We start from the raw sequence: 12,238 nt of genomic DNA, 5'->3' as shown, positions 1-12,238 counted from the left end.
CATGACACCATTGTACTTGGAAACCTCGACCTTGTCATAAAAAGTATGATACAGTTCTAAGAGGGGAAGTGCTGCATTTTAAGAGTATTTTTTACTAAGTTTTAGCAATCATACAGTAGTATAAATCTCAGTGCTTATGACATGGCAGCAACTCTATGAATGCAAATGAAATAACAACTTCTTCAAAATAGATCCCAATGATATGCTGAAATAATTGGAAATGGGGTTTCTACAATGATCACAGCTTATTAAATCAATTTGTTTTCCAAGAGGGGTAATCATGAAGTTCAGTTCAAAATCTATGTTTTTAATCAACTAAGGAATGAAGTTTTTATTGTTCATCAAGTATGATTGTAGTATCAGTAGTATAATGCAGCTGTTGTAAGAATGCCTTTGAAAATTTTAAGTGATACGAGGGCGGTTCAATAAGTATCCGAATTAGAAATGAAGAAACCATTTTTTCAAAAATATTTTTTTATTTTTCAACATAGTCCCCTTTTAGAAAGATACACTTCTCCCAACTATTCGAACTCCCCAAAATACACCTCTGATAACTTCCTCGTTTGAGCTAAATTTTTTTCCTGCGAGCCATTTCTTCATGTTAGGGAATAAGAAAAAGTCGCAGGGAGCCAGATCGGGTGAATACGGTGGGTGCGGCAGCAATCCATAACGTAGTTTATACAGTTCATGAAGTTGACAGCCGGATCACCTTATTGTCCACTGTGAGCAATCTCAGCACCCATCAGCCCGACAATTTTTTCATAGCTAACTTATCGTGTAAAATATTAATTGCCGTTCCGGTGGACACACCCATGGCCTCTGCTACTTCGCGCACTTTCGTTCGTTGATCAGCGAGAATCATGGCGTGGACTTTTTGAATGATTTCCTCGGTAACCACGTTTGCCGGGCGTCCTGGTCGCTCCTCATCAAAAACAATGTTCGCCCACGTTTAAATTGTTGAACCAATATCTGTGGTCATAGATGGCGAAGTGTCCCCATAAACAGCATCCAACTTTGCTTTTATCTCCTTGCATTTTTTCCCATTCAAAAACAAAATGCGAATTACCGAATGATACTGCTCTTTTTCCATCTTATCGAAAATCACGAAACACGTCTTACTCGAATGGCTGCCAAATCCAAACTAACCTTTAAATCAGTCTGAAATTTGTTTCACCGCAGTATGATAGATGGCAGCACACAATTATAACAAACTTCCCTCAGAAATGCCCCTTTGTTGGCAAACACGGGTACTTATTGAACCGCCCTCATATTTAATTTAAAATAAAAATGTTTTGAAAATTAAAAGTGACATAGCAGTTTTAAAAACAGCCTACTTTGGTAATTTGCAACCTCTAGTGTGCTATGGAATTATTTTTTGGGGCTCCTCTAGTAGCATTGGCAAAGTATTTATTATCAAAAAAGAGTACATAATAAGATACAGGCCAAAATCCCTAACAGAGATTACTGCAGACCTAATTTTATAAATCTTAAAATGCGATTGTGTTTGAGGAAATAATATCTTATAATCAAGAATTGTTTTTATTATCTAAATGAATAGCTTTTGCCAAGGTGTAAGAAGTCTTAATTTTATTATAACCATTTCTCAAATATATGTATATTTTTTGTTGTGTGACACATCTAATATTTTACAAAATGCAACAAGATGAAATAAATAAAAAATAAATTTAATATGAAATTTTTGTCCTGTCAATATATATTCAATATCATGACTGAAAATACAGGGTCCGCCCCATTTCAACTCATAAGGTATTATCCACAAAGAGTTTGCACCTCAGTGTCGGACATTGAAAAGCAAGCTTTACAAGGAAGTCCTCAAAATGTTGAGGAAAAGAGTGCAACACATCAGGAAGGAGATCTTTCTCAACTGAAGGCTATACTACAACAATGCACCGACCCACACCATCTCTTGTGACAGAGTACTTGACAAGCACAAGTAAGCATATTTTAACTGGCAGAGGTGCTGGCATTGGCGTGTCGCTGCAAAAGGGTGCTATTCTGAAGAAGTTTAGTAATTTGTACTTTGATCTGCAATAAATATTTTTCCCATAGCAATTGTGCTTATTTTTGGGACCGACCCTGTATGTACCAACACTATTTTTCAATCAGTTAGTACAAACATAGATCTTTATGGTCATGGAAATGTTATTCAAGTATATGAATGCTTAAGGCTCAGGAATAAAGCCTCAAGATAACTCAATAGATCTCATTTTATAACACAATTCTCAATAATAAGATTAAATTACATGAATATATTAAAATCAATCACAATTGTTTCATTTTGTAACAAATGAATAACTGATCATAGCACTTTTTCACTTGATAAAATTTTTTACTTTATGACCGGGTCTCAATGTATCACATCATCATCAGGTGACAAAGTATTCATTATGCAAAAAAATTATGTAATACATCGAAACCCAGTTGTAAAATAAAAACTTTTATCAAGTGGAAAAAAGCTAAAATCAGTTATTCATTATGTTAGACTTCCACCACATCACGCCTGAAGCTACTCAATTTGTTCCTTTCGTACCACTGTTGGCTTTTTAATCTAAAAATACTTTTAGCTATGGCATATCTCGCTGTTTGCAACGCTTCTCACATTAATTCCTGACCTTAATATCCAAGTACAGTTGATCAGTCCAATTTAACTAAAACAGAGGTGTAACACCTAATGGATTTTTCCCTTTACACCTAAGAGAAGACTGCTCATGAGGGAGTATCTTTCTCGATTTAAAATTCATGTCAGCAGACAATTTGGTGTTTCAGAATGCAAGACATTACGCAAGTATCACTTGGTATGTGAATATGCACAAAACATCCTTGAGGATACACTGACATAACTAACAAAATCAAATTTATTTTATAAATAATTAGCGATCAGGAATCACTATGAAGACTTTTAATGCATTGACTTTCAACCATGATTAGCAATCAACGGCAACAAAGTGTAACTCACCAACTTTCATGTTTTCAGGCAACCAAATCATTCCATCCACAATGGCATTAATAATTTTGGAAGATACAATGTGACTAAAATTTCATTTCCTATATTTCAATCATCCATCACCCTTTAATGCACTATATTCATAATATTATAATCCATATATACCTTCAAATAATTTTTCTCGATGTTCAAATGACCCCACTCTCCATGGAATTTCTAACAGGGATGTTGCTTTGCCCTTCTGCGCTTAAGCCACTTTCACCTACTTGTATCATGGATCAAGGAACACTGTTCTCCCTCTTCTGGTGCCCTTAGCACTTCCTCAACTTCTCTTAATACTTGGCAGGGCAGACAAAGAATTGAGGACATGACAGGACTTGTTTGGGTTTTTTTCATTTACAGAATTTGAGGAATCACCTAAATAAGGTATAATCTGGTGTTAATGTCCTGAAGCTAGTCACAATATTTGCTTTCTTTGGAAAAAGTAATGGCTTTTATATCAACTAACTTCCTCATTAAGGCACAATTTGCTTAATAAATGCACAAAGGTAAGTTATTTACTAAGAATCAGAAAAACAAAAAGGACATCCTTAAAAATGGTGCTTTTATATTGACACATTATTTCAAAGGCTGAAAAAGAAACTCAAGCAATAGCTGAAACTTGTTTCTCATTGAATATCATTTAGTAGTCTTTTACTGGTAAATATGGGAAAACCATAACCAATGTCAACTATAACCTATGAGAGACTGAATTAAAAACCCTGATATGTTTGATTTTGATAGCAACAACCACGCTTGAGAGCACATAAGTCAAATTTTGCTCTGCATAAAGAGGAACATCCATGTATCCATCCATGTATATAAGTAATAGAAATGGTCAATATTCCATTAAAAATTTACAGAAATGGATACATTTCATAAATGTTTAGGTCTTATTATATCACATTCTACTGAATTCATGGATTACTTTCAAAGGAAGAGGCATAAAAACCAAGTTGATGTTTAATAATGAATCAAATTGCATTACTATTCGTTTGTTAATACAAGTTACATGTACTGATAACAGAACTGAAAATCAATCGGATATCCAGTGAAAAAAAGATGAAAAGACATTTGCAAAAAAAACAGTGAAATTTTGAAATTATTTATTACCTTACAAGTGATAAGACAAAATGTAAAAAAAATTAATTAATCCATCCTTGTTTTCAGGTGCTTTGTAGTAATCTTATCCTTCTCCCTGAAAGAAGAGAAATTAATGACCAATGGGCAGTTAATTCTAAAAGAAGCATTCAAAAGGTTTTTCAAACAGACAACAGGCATATTGCAAAACTAAACTAAATTGAAGAGAAACGATTAACTTTTTTATTATAAAGTGCAAGAAATGTACTCACAAAATGTGAACCACTGCACCCCAACCTGAAATTGCATCACGGTCATATGCATTAATCAATGCCTGTGAAATTGTCTCAAAAAGATCTTCCGGCTCCAAATTGGGCTCCCAAAGAGCCTCACACATACCATACAGCTGCTCAGTACATGTACCACCAACCTAGAAAATATTTTTTTCACATATATACATAAATGCAAGTCACTTTAATATATAAAGGAATCATTTTGCACATATCTATATTTGATCAAGTAAAATACGAAGAGATTTATCTCCTTGGGTTTCATAGTCTACTAAAATTCTAGAGATGAAAATAACTCATTGCTTTTAGTTAAGAAGCTGCAAGATTTCCTCAAACTATGCCATTCCTCAGTAATTGATTCTTGTTAGCTTTCAAGATGAAATATAGAATCATCTTAATGTTAATATGATATATCCGATTTATTTTTAATATTTGTGCATCACTTTATGTGCAACACATGCCAAACATCCTCAACAGCATTCACCACACTAGATTTAATTCTAACTATCCCATGTTTCCAGTGAAATGTGAGCCAAACATTTTTAAAACTGAAATTGTAAAGTCATATATATTTTGGACGAAATTGAATGACACTGTCAATGGTAGGACAGTTTTTCATTGACAAACTGTAGCAATGATTTTCAATGTCATTTCAAAGGCATTACAAATGTAAATAATTCTACTTAGATTCACACTGGCTACATGTCCAATTTGCTATTGCCTTAGCACAAATGTATACTCATACAAAAACAAACTGGTGGATTAGAGATGTTATTTTCCTCATTAACTCTAGTAATGTACGCACAACAAGTGAATAGTATGTAAAATTGCAAAGAGAAAGGATGTTACAGAAAATCGGGAGTTTGAGGCACCCATGGGTGCCTCAAATTCCAGATTTGGCTCTCATAATACTGCACCCCGGTATTTGGCTTTCATCATACTGCAACTCTGGTGAAAATGATCTTATTCTTACATTTTCAGAATTTGAACAATGGTGGCGATCCTCTGTTGCTCTGTAAGTTTACCTCCACTTGAACATGATTTTTTCTAATGGCTCAAATTCCATCAATGGCGATCAATTCCATGTAGGCTATTTTTCATCCCATTGGGTATTTTATAAAAATATGGGGCTTTTGAGTATAATTTACCAACTAGCAATGTTCCATACTATAGGTTGGCATTTATAATACATTTTTCCATCAAAATTGTAGGGTTTATGCACGTGAAGTTGGTTTTGGCAGGCTTTTGTTTGTTTCTAGAGTATGCAGAAGTTTCTTGGCAAAAAACAATCATGAAACTACAGATAAAAATGAGAGTATATATAAGCATGACAATATTTGACAAGAACAATCAACACCCTAAGAAAATGGCAGAATCAGCCTTTGAAATGTCAGCAACGAAACAGGACAAAAGGTACTTCCAAACATTACCCTTCATTAACCTTATATTAATGTGAAAACTGTAGAAGCCTCTTCAATTAATTTCATTTTATATTAAATCAACCTTTGGGTAGATAACAGTATTTGTGTTTTCTTATAATTGCATGCACACTCAGAAAATATGCATTAATTTAAATAGTTATTGGCTAGTTAACCTCACTTTAATACATGCAAGCCAAATAATATGATATTTAAACATGGGAATAAGTTTTCCTGGTGTTATTAATTTTCAGAGTGTCTCTTTAGGTATCTGTATTTCAAATTTAGAGGACCAATATTTAAAGTGACAATGATAACAGAAACATTAAATCTTGAAAGTTCTTTAGGAGGAGCATACATGTACATTTCTGTATTAATTTCTACCGAGGAAGTACACTTATGCATTTAAATGTCATCAATACAATCCACATACTATGATTTACTGTAAAGGTATGTGTAAGGGTTTAGAATAAAAGGATAGTCTTCCACCTTTTTAAGATTCAATACATAAGTTGGGAGGTTACAGGCAAAACAAAATACCGGGAACCCATGCCAATATACCATCAACCATAAATACAGTAATCAACCCAAAGGTCGGTTTGGTATGTAATGGTAGAGTTCATCCAGTGCTAAGTCCTGTGGCATGTGAAATTCACACAACAGGGTAGGGGGGCCAGTTCCTTTCCCTGCACCGGTTATGGTTTCCCGGGAAGATCTGGAACCCAAAAAATCACATAGCTTGTATGGAGCTGCAGGTGCCTAGAGAGGCTTGCCTGAGAATTGAACCCAGGTCCTTTGGTCAGTAGTCTAACACCCTATCCCTGGACTACCTCGACCCACATGCCATTCAACCAGTATTATACCAATATAAAATAACTTTCTCCAAGCTACATGGAAATTCTTAATTACACACCACAAAATCCTCAGGATTGTTTGGGCATCCAATGAGATCCATGTTGCATACATATGGTTCAGATGTCACAGGGTCAAGACCGGCAATCACTGGTTCAATGAAATAAGGTCCAAATCTGTAAAAGTAAATGGAAGATTTTTGAGTGGGTGAGAGAGGGTTTGAGTTCATTTTCTAAATTCTTATTCCTGAATTCTTTCTCAGTGTACGGAGACTAATAATTAGGTATTTCTTCTGTTGATCAACCTGTATTGATTTACATGCCACTGGTTTAGTTCGCCCTCCTGACATTATGTTTTTGTCAGGGCCTACAATTTCTATGGCCTATGAAACACAAACCAGTCTCTAACTAAAAGGAGCATTATTTCCACTGGGAATTCCTGATTCACATATCACTTCCAATCAACTGTCAAAATCTGCACTTCAAAGAGTCCAGCCCTTTTCCCCATGTTTATTCATTCATTACCAAATAATTATGCACTCATTAATCTTTCATATGATTGCTAGTCATCCTCATTTGAGTTTTGCTAAAAATCTGCAATTTAAAGGATTCAACTTCTTTCTAAAACTACTGTCACGATCAAAATGATGTATACCTTACATCCTACAGTGGGAATGTGCATAAGTACTAGAACTAATCATAATCTATTGGAAAGAGCATTTATTCCTCTTTGAATTGATGCAAACATTGGATCAATTTCTGCACATTCTCAAACCGAGTCATTTTGAATAATACAAAATTCTTGAAAATCACAATCCAAGGCAACTTGGTTTTGTTACAGCTCTCCAGAAGAGAGACGGTCCATTACAGTATGAGAGCAATCTTATCACATTTTATCATCATTTATTATATTATGTAATATATATACATGTGTATATATATATATACATGTGTGTATATACATATATATATATACATACATGTGTACATATATATATATGTACATATATATACATGTATATATATATATATATATATATATATATATATATATATATATATATATATATATATATATATATATATATATATATATATATATATACATATAGAAAATAGCTAGGTAGTCCTGAAGATCCCTATGTATTTTAAAGAGATTAGTTTATACATTTAATCTTTGAAATGATTTAATGGAGAAAATACAATTCAATGCTACAATATTTTCTTGTGGTATTTAAATTTTCACAAGACTTCCTTTGTCAAATTCAGAAAGAGTAAGCATGGGTGATTTTTTTCCATGATCAACTGAAGTGGAGATGCAGGCATTGATTTCTAATATTTCTGAATAATTTGTGAGGGTAAGCCAAATTATACAGCTGTATAGTTATCCTGGAATATACTGTATTTTTTCATTGATGACGTGCACGGTATCAATGCAAAAATGTTCAGATGATCAAAAAAATGACGATGCACATTATGCAATGAAAATTGAAAAAATCCTAACATAGACGTATTTTTACGCACACTATATATAATTTTCACACATGTATATATGAATATACAGATGCAAGGCATCTATAAACGTTCGAGGTAACTATTGAGTCCTGGGCGCGTGGTATCTTTACAAATTCATGATAGCAACAAAGTTCTGGGTGCATGTTATACATAAGGTGCATGTTATTGATGGGAAAATATGGTATTTATCATAGCATATGCAGCAAAACAACATCCAGTTTGCCTATGATATAATTGCCCCATTATATTCAAGTTACTTTCTTTTCCAATTATTTATTTGGCTATGTCTTTCACAACCATATCCAACACAGAATAAACTACACTATTTCTTCGGGTAATATACATCACCAAAACAACATATGTCAAAATCTTACAAAGTTTTTGTATTAAATGTCTAATTATTGTGTAATGTAAATTTATCTGCAATGTTAACAGTTGATTCCCTGCTATAACCAAGTAAAAGTTTTTTATTTGATACATTTTCAATAATTTGTATTTAATTGATTCATTCTTAATGTTTTTGGAAGTAAATCTTATTAACATGATTATGGAAGCAAAGTAAATCTCAAATCATTCTCAAGAAAGAGTAGTGAAGCACATGGGCTCGTGGGTGTTATTGAGTGGAGAAAATTATTTATCAACCAAATGCCACTGAACCACCTTCTAGAAAAGGCAGTTGTTGACAAAAATTTTATGCTCTCATTTTTGGTCCCTTTTTTAAAAATTGAAATGAGAGAACTAACTATAATATGAATCATACCTCCAGTCATTGCTTAGTTCTGCCCAAGTATTTACTCAGATCAATCTGTAGCCATTAACACTATTTAGTCTTAATTATTACATTTTCACAAAAGGAATTTCAAATGTGTTGCATGTCCATTACTTTAACTTACTGCCATATTTTCCAAGGAATTTTGCCTGTGGACATACCATGGAAAAACTCCTTAGGATATGACACAGGCAGCCGAATTTTCTTCACATTCACATTGTGTTGACATTGTCATATGTGTCCATTTCTGAATCTTATTCTACACCGCAGGTTTTACGGTACTTTTTAATTATTTGGGAGTGAAAATATTATGTTATTATAAAATATTATAGAGCTATAAAGTTAAATATTAAGTATATCAGAGGCCTGAGAGAGGAGTTGTTTCTCTTGTTGTCACCATTGGTTCTGGTAGTAGAGCGTTTTCACAGTTCTCCCTTGAGTTTCCTTTGTACTGGAGTGTAAGGTTTTAGCGCTAAATACATCTTGGGCAGAATGCATTCCTCCCACGAAATTCGTTATATTTGCTCAACTCAGATGAGAAATAAAGCACAAAATTGTTCCAAAGCCAAGATGATGGTCCATCAGAATACATGGAATGACCCCTTAATAATTCCATTATTCCTCTGGCGAAAACAAAGTTCACATTTCCAATGTTCTCAGTTTTCACTGCCATCTCTGACATTACGCAGACATAATTTACCTCTTGAAACAAATGTATAAAAACCATTTGCTTACACCCATTCAAGAGTTCTTTCTGATTAATTATCGAATTATATTGCATTTAAATTAATAAGTATTGATATTTTTCTTTTTTAATAAAAAACTTACTTTAACCACTAAGATTACCATTTCCCTGGCCTGGGGGACCCCTGTTACCCCTTCTCTAAGAGGAGCAATGAATTTTGTTCACATTTCAACGGTTCCATTCGCTGGTATAAAGAGCATTTACCACTCTAGCCTTAGCTAGTCTTAATACGTTAGTATTTCTTTGAGAAGATGACTAAAACAAAATTTTCAAGGCAGCGGTTTTTTTGCAACTATCCCGCATCATTTAACCACAGTAACTTGTGTTTTTCAATAGTACCCTAAACAAAACTGGCCAAGAACTGTTTCTGAAGTTGGCCCTTAATTCACCATTAGTTCTTAATTGGCCGCATTAATGCCAATCCTAGTATCCTTCATAACGCTTGCTAACACTAGAACCCACAAATGTAGTTCAACAATCCACAATACTCGACGCTAAGCGTTGATCAAAACATCAAAAATGAACAGAAAAATCACATGCAAGTTGTGGAGGAGGAAATTGGAGACATTTTAGGACACTTACCTTCTCTCGTATAGCAAATTTGAAACCATTGCAGCAAATGTCTTCGGATGTATCCTACGATTTTCTCTCAATTCATAGAGATTCAAACGGAACTTCAGCCTTTGATGAACCGTTTGTGTATCAGTTGCCAAACCAGGCAACCCCAAAAACAAATGCGGACCCATTTCAAAAATTTTCTGAAATCATTATAAAATCACTTGTGAGAAACATAACAAAAAATGAAACTAAACAGTAGTACAGTCAATGAATACGAAGACAACACGCGATACAGAATTGACTTGCCTGGAAATCTAGAGCTAATGTTTGAGCTTGTATGCCAAAGCGTTTATCAGCCGCTATAGCAACACAATTTTTCCCCTTCATGGCCACTATGGCCCCACCATTATATGCCATAATAGACTGAAAAAGTGAAGGAAAATGTGATGAAGCATCACTAAAATACAGGATTGACATTCAAACGTACGCCTGTACGCGGGGGGTGGGATTTATTACAACAAACTAAAGGAAAAACACCTGTAACTTACCATGATGGACGTTTAAGAAAATCAACTGCTCGCTAAATACTAAAAATTCGTTTCCAAAAGTCTGCGATGACAACGAATTTCTTGTAACACCACAGTGACAATTGAGTATCGAAATCCAACAACCCGGTATCGATTCCTCTTTCGACCGATTATATCGAAAGTAATTGAATGTAATTAATTATTTTAAATGAATACGAACCGAATAAATGAATTTAAAATGTCATTTGAGAGTGTTCTTATGATGTTTTTCAATCTATTTATTTGCATTTATTTCATATAAAGGCTACGATTAACTTTCTTGTTGAAGACATAAATGTGTGAGGCATAACCACACAGGAAGCAGGGGTAAGAAATGCTCTGATTATCGGAAATCTAATATCATCCCATACCAAAAAAATTCAAAGAAAATTACACACACATTTTTAACAATCATGAATCATCATCTTTTTTCCATCGTGAATTGATGTAACCTGGAATGTGAATTCCATTGGCAGAAAATTAAACAAATTAATTATTCATAAAACATACCTAATTCTTTTTACCAGAAGGTAATCTAGCAACATTTGTTTTTACCAATGCTTCAACATTTGATGAAAATGCGATGCAACATTATTAGTTAATAAATTACTAGCATGCACATCCACTGCCTTATTAGGATGATGCTTCTCAATGTAAAATACAACAATTTCCAATACTTACAGCATTTGTCTGATTGTAACAAAAGAGTCTTGCTTTGCTCTTATCTCCTCCTCTGATTGACTCTCCCCCCACAACTTTTTGCTGTAAAATATAATGCAAGTCCACACACTATTTGGTGATCATCTGTGCTCTTCCACAGGCTCATCAATATCATTGTTATCTATCTCCAGTCTCATGATCTTGGACAAAGGTAATCTTGGGGACTCCAGCTTCCACAGGTATTATCTCGAACCCCTCAAAGTCAATGCAACAATTTCAGAGTTTAAAAATCCTGTTCGGTCAAGCGCTTTAGCCAGTTAAGCTATCGAGGCGTCCTCTTAAACTCAGAAATTATCGGGGCTTTTAAAGAAACAAGATGTGATGAAATACTGTACATACAATGTCACAGGCATTCGTAGTCGTGCACTATGCACCAAAGTCCACGAGGTTAAAGCCAACAATAAACACTTAGGGTGTTTAAACCTTAGACAAATTCCAAAGAAACTGCGGGAGATGCCACAACAGTAACTTTTAACGGAATCATTTGCTAAATATTAGCGGATGACTCCATTTAAAGTTACTGTTGCGGCATCTCCTGCAGTTTTTTTGGAATTCCCCTCAAATTCACATTTGACAACGCTCTCCGGCCAAAGCTTCATCCAATCTGAAGCATGGGTTCCCTTGGTAACCTCTTCCCATGCCTTCTCGATCATCTTGAGGCAGGCAACAATGTGGAAGTGATATTTCCAAATCTCTCCGAGAGTGAGGTTGATCCCTTCAGT

General features: G+C 34.3%; 1 protein-coding gene across 1 annotated transcript; it reads right to left on the bottom strand.

Annotated features, from left to right (window-relative positions):
- Positions 1 to 4,093: 4,093 nt before the first annotated feature.
- Positions 4,094 to 10,893, bottom strand: Prosbeta3 (proteasome subunit beta type-3). Its single transcript, XM_071597315.1, has 6 exons — positions 10,779 to 10,893; positions 10,537 to 10,653; positions 10,255 to 10,430; positions 6,706 to 6,820; positions 4,357 to 4,514; positions 4,094 to 4,202 (listed from the first exon to the last, which is right to left on the bottom strand). The coding sequence occupies exons 1-6, from the start codon at positions 10,779 to 10,781 to the stop codon at positions 4,154 to 4,156; spliced, it is 618 nt and encodes a 205-aa protein (XP_071453416.1). The 5' UTR covers positions 10,782 to 10,893; the 3' UTR covers positions 4,094 to 4,153.
- Positions 10,894 to 12,238: the final 1,345 nt, after the last annotated feature.

The sequence above is a fragment of the Hetaerina americana genome, unplaced genomic scaffold, assembly GCF_022747635.1.
Source record: "Hetaerina americana unplaced genomic scaffold, ioHetAmer1.1.p SCAF_10, whole genome shotgun sequence".
Lineage (NCBI taxonomy): Eukaryota > Metazoa > Arthropoda > Insecta > Odonata > Calopterygidae > Hetaerina > Hetaerina americana.
This window is presented reverse-complemented; position numbering and strand designations above follow the sequence as displayed.